Here is a 7,480-nt window from a genome sequence, read left to right as displayed (position 1 = left end):
TCCTTGTGGCACAACTCCAGAATTACAGGTTGTGACTTTCAGATTTCTTTATCAAGGATAGTCTTGACAGCCAATGTCACAGAAGCCATGGTTTGGGATGGAGAGAGCATTGTTATAGATCTCAGAAACATTGCAAAAGAGCAATTTTGGACAGTGGCATAACAACAGAGATTTATCCAAGTTTTTCTTTCAGGTCTGCCAGGTGTGGGGCAGAGAGGCTGAAGACAAGTTGAGAAATCAGAAAACCTGGAGAATACTAGGAGAACACTGAGAACACTGAGCAGCTCAAGTTTGCACAGACAATCTCACAACCACTGAGTTAGGTCTAGATAACAGGCAACTCTTTAGTGTGTTATGTTATGTAAAATTATAACATATATATAGTAGGTAATATATATATATATATTCAAAACCTGTCATTTACTGTCTATTTACTCTGTAAATTAGCCTTCTGCTACTCAGTTTCCTTATTTATAAATAGTGGAATTCATGGTAAGTACCTCCATAAATTTTTGCAATGGTTAAGTAAAATATTATTAAAAATAATAGCTAACACGACCAAGTCCTTATCATGTGCCAAATGTTTATTTTTAGCGCTTTACATTGATTCTCTTATTGTAACATTGATTGTCCTATTATCTTACATCTAACAACATTTATAAATCTAAATTTATAAAGCTCTTAAGTAATACTACATCTGCAGTTTGTACTCAATAAATGATATGCTAAAAGTCCATAAAGCTTTCTCTATATCTCAGTTGAGTAGGGAAAACAGTTTTAAGCTTTAAGCAGCTCAGTCAACAATTGTTTTCTAGGCACTGTACTGGGCTCTGGGGATATAAAGATGAATGAAAGCCTCTGCCTTTAAGACACTCACATTGCAACGAGGAAGAAAGTTATATTGACAGTTATAAGACAATGCAGTACTTTATCTTCTACCAATGTGACAAGATTAGAGAGTTCAGAGAGAAAATTCATTCTGTATCAGATGGTCAGGGAAGTCTAAATAGGAAAGATACTATATGATTCTCTCTTGTCTAGATAAGCAAGTTTTAGAAAGAAGCCTGAAGAAAAAATCCAGGCAGAGAAAAATGATTCGGTAAAGGGAAGAGATGTGAACACACAGTGCTTGGAATAGAGTATAGGCTTTAGACTCAAATAGAGTTGAATTTGAACCCCTGTTTCTACTCCTCAGCTGCTTAGTGACCTTGGGAAGGCTACATCTATTTCCCTGATTTCTTGCCTAGAAAACAACTTTGACAATTATTCCCTATCAGAGGTTGGTTGTGAGGATTAACTGAGATTGCACACAACATTTACCACATTGCCTAACTCATTATTGCTATGTTATAATTAATATGTTTCTCTTTGCCAAAGTTGCCATTGGCTCAAAAAAGGTAACTTGTCTATTAATTTCTAGGGTTCAAGTAGAATAAACCTCACTAAATACATGCATCAATTTTAAGATTCACTTGATCTCAGAAACATTAAAATATGGAAAATGCACATCTTAGAATCAAGGGAGTTAAATTCTTCTGATGAGGACCAGTCCATGGAGAATTTTTTAGTTTCTTTCTTTTTTTCATGAGGAAAAGGAAACAAAAAGAGAGAGGCAAGCACCCTCAACAGAGTCTCTCACCGCAATCTCCCCAGCCTTTCCTAGTCAGCCAGAATCACAGACATGTGTTCCCATGCCTTCAAGTACACGTCAACCTGGGATGCAAACTCAAGTCTTCCATATGGCCTCCAGCATTGCAGTGCATTAGGCTATTGCTGTGCTACCACGTCTGGGCCCAGTATGCAAAGAATCTTTAATGCTCTCCTGAGTGTTTAGATTAGATTCTATTGTTAAAATCCTCCCCCTCTTGGTAGTTTCTAAATACTTTAGTTCTTAAATCACTCATTAAGGTTAATATGTGGTCATCTATCTCCCATTAGTATATGGTTTCTGTTTAACATGGTGAGAGTTCTATACACTATGAAATTAAATAGAATCTGACCAACCTGGGGGTGATATAGGGTAAGAGTGATCATCAAGGCCAGAAGCTGGAACTCAAAGGAATGGGGCATAAGCTCCATGAATATAAAAAATCAGTTTCTACCTGTATCTTGTAACTGATACCTCACCTCCCCCACTGTGCAGTTGGTAATTGTGAAAAATAAGTAAATACTGCACCAGGAGCATCAGCAACACCTAGGAAGTTATTCAAAAGGCACATTCTCAGGCTCTGTGCTGGACCTACTAAATCAGAAAGTCTGAGAGCAGGGCCAGAAATCAGTTTTATCACCTGATTCAGATGCCTTTCTGCCCATTTCCTAGGTGGCGCTAATGTTCCTGGTCTGAGAACACTTGAAGCATTAAACAAAGTTGAACTTTCAGTCTCAGCCAAGAGCAGTCATTCTGAGGGGCAATTGGCTCATCTCAGCCTCTCTCTAATGGGGTGGGTAAGGCCACCTCAATGCCCAGAGGCTGTGAACCTCTCCAGTCTGCTGCCTCCTCAGGTTTTGGCTCCTCTTTCTGTTTGGCATTCTCTCCATCCACAATGACACTGAACTATTGTCCTGGGGAGAAGCAGCTGTAGTCCCATTGAGCATTATTAGATGGAGGGATGACGAGTGAGTGAGAGTCTTCCAGGCGTCTTGGGGTCTTGTTACTGCGAATCTGCACTTGTTTGTTCAGGCCCCAGTAGCTTCTGCTGCTTCTGACACCTAACAGGACGCTCAGCTGAAGAAAGTTTGAGGAAGCAGCTCCCCAGTGTCTGAGCCCAGGAACAATTGCTGAGGGCAAGAATAGTCTGTGCTTTATCCTTCCATACCTAGAGACTTCTGAAGAAATTGGCCAGATGCCCACCTTGTCTTCAGCGTCCTCTCAGCAAAAGTATCAGAAATGCAGAAAAGGGAGGGGATGTCCTTGGAGCTTTCCTGGTGAGCTTCAGCCTGACCTGAAGCCAATTACATACACAAATTGCCTTTGGCCTAATTCTGAAATTGTTCAGAAGCTAGCTGGGAGAATATTCTGGAGTTAGAGAATATTTGTTGACTGATACAGAGGAGGGATTAAAACATCAAGGCTCTAAGCTATAAATATTGAAACATATACCTCAATATTTGAGTTAAGCATACACAGAATTTTATTGCTAATGTTTGAACAGAATAGGTTCCTCTTTTCCATAATTGCTCATGTATGCTTTCTGCCACTGTTTTGTTATAACAGCCATCACAACAGAATAGGTTCCTCTTTTCCATAATTGCTCTTGTACGCTTTTTGCCACTGTTTTGTTATAACAGCCATCACAGTTGACCTCCATCCTTGACTAATGCACTCACTGCACAGCTAACCCAAACATCCTGCTTAAGCCAAATCAGCTCCTCAAGGATAGGACCCACTCTCCCCCAGTTTTTTTATTCCCTCTTTAATTTAATTTATTTAGTTTGCTATATGGCAAATGCACTCACCAGAGAGAGGAGAGAAGAAAGTGATAAATCACCCCAGGGAGGATGGTCTCGCCACACCATCTCTTCTCCTCCATTCTCCTCTCTGGATTTTGGGCATACACACATGCCCGACATGTTTTTCAAGCTCCCAGGTCTGGGACTTGAACCACACAGTCAGCCAAGTGGGATCCAGCTTCCTTAACCACTATATGCTATCAGTTTGCCCAGTTTCTGTCCTGTGCTCAAGACATAGCAAGTGCTAGGGATTGCGGCGTGGCCATCCCCCCAGGGGGGTGATTTCTCGCTTTCTATCTCTCTGTCTCTCTCTGTCTTTCTGGCAAGCGCACGCACCCTATAGCAAAAACCTCTACAAAAAAAGAAGACATAGCAAGTGCTTAATAAATGTGGGGGTTTATAGCAAAAACCTCTCCAAAAAAGAAGACATAGCAAGTACTTAATAAATGTGGGGGTTTTTTTTTGTTGTTTGTGGGGGTTTTTTTTGTTATTTTTGGTTTTTTTTTTTTTTGAAAGCTTTTTGCTATAGGGTGTGTGCGCTCGCTAGAAAGTCAGAGACAGAGAGACAGAAAGCAAGAAATCACCCCCAGAGGGGATGACCATGCTGGGCCCATCCCTTCTCCTCCATTCTCCTCTCGGGATCTTGGGCACACACACACGCACGGCTGGCATGAGTTTAAGCCACGGGGTCCAGAACTCGAACCGCGGTCAACTACAGGGGGGGTTGAACGACATACCTCTTACTCCAACTGCTGGTCCCTAAGTGTTTATAAAATAAGCTAATGTTAACATCAACCTCTTAATCTCTAGTCATTACTGTTATATCCCTGATCTCCACAGATGATTCTTTAGTTTGGGTTTTTGTTTTTTTACCAAACCTCATACCTCATCCTAACGATGCCTTACTTCATAGTTTTCAAAGACTGAAATGCTGTAGCATGTGTGAGTCTTGTGTATCTGTACTCTTCATTGAAACAGGTAACTATTTCACTCAGGTGTTAAGATTTTAAGGTTTTAACAGATTTTAAGCAGTTTAATAAAAAATTATCAAATCTTTTATTTTTGCTGCTAAGCTTTTCAAAACCATGACCAGGTACACTGACATTATTTTCTTCCTATCCATTCTTCTCTTGAAACTCGTTTCCTCTGTAAGCTGCAAGTCTCTGTGATGCAGGATGGTGAGGGGAAAGCTTAGACTACTTGTGGAAACTGAGGGAAATAAGGAGGTGTATCATGATGGAATTATTTCTATCATGATGGAATGGCCTTCATGGTCTCTTAGAGGAAGGGGGAGAGTGACCTCTATTGGGAGCCTTGCCTTATGACTGACTTTTAAGTAGTCCATAATAGTAAGGAGGTTGTGTCCAGGGAGGAATTGTGGTATGGTCATCTCATTAGTAGCACCAGAACACTAAAATCAAAACCAGGGATGGCATAGTGTGCCTTTCCCTTAAGTCTTGCCGAAGACAGAGGGGTGAGCAGATATCCACCCCCTTATCCATGGCACCTACCCTGGCATTTAGTCACAGATTGCGTGCACTGTGAGCCCTCTTTAGCTTTCAGTCTTTTCCCTCTCCACTCCATTTCTACATGAGGTACCAGTTGGATCTTTCCACCATCAACCTGGGCAGGTTGTGGGGGCTAGAAAGTACTACCTCAGGCCTATCTGCCTACACACACACCATAATCCCACTAAACCAGGACCTCCCCATGTTGTCACATTGCCCTCTGTGAGGCTATCCTCCTAAGGATCAGGGTACAGGGAAAGCAGAGCCTTGGTCTCTCTGTTCTTAGATCTTTAGCTGTATTGGGGAGTTTTATATGCACCATCTTCAAAAAGTACCAGGTCTCTCTCAGAGTTCACCTCTCCACCTAATTTCTCTATTATTCATTTCCTGCCTCCTTTTCATACTCATCTCTTTGCTTCCTTCAGGAAAACCATTTTCACATTTCAAGGTTTTAAATCCATGATCATTCACTGATCTTTGGTCATCTTCTAAGTCAAAGATTTTTGGAATCAAAGTGAAACTATTTCTTTCTCAAGAACCTCATTCTTGAATTGAAACCTGATTTTTTTCAGACCTTATTTTGAAATTCAGAGTCAAAGAAAGAACCCTCGGGGTCCACTCTTGCCATGCCACTAAAGCAACAGATGTCTAACAATGGGTAGAGGGTAATGAAGAGTCAAACATTCACAAAAATTACATTTAAGATTTCAAAGTGTTCTCTATTTTTTTTTTTGAGAGGTTTTTGCTATAGGGTGCGTGCGCTCGCCAGACAGAGAGAGACAGAGAGATAGAAAGCGAGAAATCACCCCCCAGGGGGGATGGCCACACCGCAATCTCTTCTCCTCCTTTCTCCTCTCGGGATCTTGGACATGCCCACACATGCACCCGGCATGAGTTTTAAGCCATCGGGTCCGGGACTTGAACCACGGTCGACTACATGGGAGTCCAGCAACATAGCCATTACACTAACTGCTGGTCCCAAAGTGTTCTCTATTTTACCAAGATCATCTGGATCAAATGGAGCCTGGGTGAGGCTGGGAGACGAGGGTCAGTTGTTCTAGGTCTATGAGGTCACAGCTGAGGTCACAGAGTATATTGAAAAGGGAAAGACTGATATTATGAGTAGGTGACCCCTGTGAGAAGAGGTGAAAGCATAGGGGTTGGGGTGGGGCAAAGCCTGATTTGGGGAGCCCAACTGGGTAAGTTTCTAGGCATAACTGACCTAGTTCCTGACGGAGATTTGGAGGTAGGGAAGGGTGGGAGTGGGGAAAAAAAAAACTGAGAAGGAAATTTCTCAAAGGAGGATTTGTCTAATTTAGGTGACTGCTTTGGCCTCTCAGCCCCATGTATTTTCTCAACTATGGGGTTTCCTTCCACCTGTACAAAGCACATGAAGCCTGTTGCTGACTGACCTCCAGTTTATAGTTCTGTACTTACTTGATCGTGAAGATTCTTTAAGTGGGTTGAGATGGGGTATTGCCAAACTTGAATTTCACTGTGCACCATTTCCTATCCCTGCCTTTGAGCACACTCTCACCTTAAGGAGCCTCTGGACAGCTCCCTACTCTCAATTCAGCCAGTTATTTTTTCACTCATATTCTCTCTCTCTCTCCTTCTCTTTTTCACTCATCTTCTTGATGGAATTTCTGTTGTTACTGAAAAAGAGGAGAGGGAAAAAAGAGGACAGGGAGATTTTACTTAGGGCAAACACTTTCTCCTTCTTGTTATTTTTTTCTACACATATGTACACACAGATATACACCCCAACCCATTCAAAACACAGATGCTTCCTAAACTGAGGAAGAGACATCTGTCCTGGGAACTCCACGGTGGGTAAGTGATTTTCTTCTCACCATGCACTTGCCTTCTCTCTATCTGCATTTACCTCCCCAGGGCCTGGAGCTATCTCCATCTTCAGCTCCTGACTCTGGTTTTTGTCCGAGAACAAATGGCACAGCATGCCTTCCACGATCAAGAACAAAAGGCAAGAATGAACTCTGGACCACAGAGAAGGTAAATAGAGACAATGATGACTCTTAAGAACCGTGAAATTGGATATACTCTATGGGAGATGAACTAGCATCACCTGTCTCCATCTTTCTTTCTTTGGCTGCATTTGCTTTCTTACTGGGGACTTTCACATGTCCTACCCTTCTTAATCTCCTCGATGGAAAGGACAATGGCAGAGCGTTGTAATCCCAACTTATAAAGTGGCCATTAATTGCAGTTCCTCTAGGAGTGGGTTAGGTATAAAATCTAGGAACATTTATCCATCCCAGGATTGACTAAAAGTCCTTTATATCCTCTATAGTTTGAATTAAGGCCATGCTTCCCTGTGACTTCTATGGTATAGAGGAGGGCCAGATTCTACAGCTTATGGATGAACAGGAGACCTAGGCAATGTTATTCGTAAAATCAAAGGCTCACTTTGGGCTTATGGGTCTGAAAAGCTTCAGAAAATCATTTAACCTTGTCTAGATGCTTTGAGATAAGAGTTTGTAGAAATTTGGGAAGAGAGGGAA

At 41.8% G+C, this 7,480-nt stretch overlaps 1 protein-coding gene across 1 annotated transcript in view; it reads left to right on the top strand.

Annotated features, from left to right (window-relative positions):
• The first annotated feature begins 6,059 nt into the window (after nucleotides 1-6,059).
• Nucleotides 6,060-7,480, top strand: part of CUNH12orf54 (chromosome unknown C12orf54 homolog) — a 17,068-nt gene continuing 15,647 nt past the window's right edge. The window contains exons 1-2 of the mRNA XM_014582096.1: nucleotides 6,060-6,157; nucleotides 6,852-6,971. Coding sequence (XP_014437582.1) covers nucleotides 6,907-6,971 — 65 coding nt within the window. The 5' untranslated portion in view covers nucleotides 6,060-6,157; nucleotides 6,852-6,906. The remainder of the gene's footprint in view (nucleotides 6,158-6,851; nucleotides 6,972-7,480) is intronic.

Source organism: Tupaia chinensis, unplaced genomic scaffold (assembly GCF_000334495.1).
Source record: "Tupaia chinensis unplaced genomic scaffold, TupChi_1.0 Scaffold142262_1, whole genome shotgun sequence".
Classification (NCBI taxonomy): Eukaryota; Metazoa; Chordata; class Mammalia; order Scandentia; family Tupaiidae; genus Tupaia; species Tupaia belangeri.
Note: the sequence above shows the minus strand (reverse complement) of the source record. Positions and strands in the feature narration are given on the sequence as shown.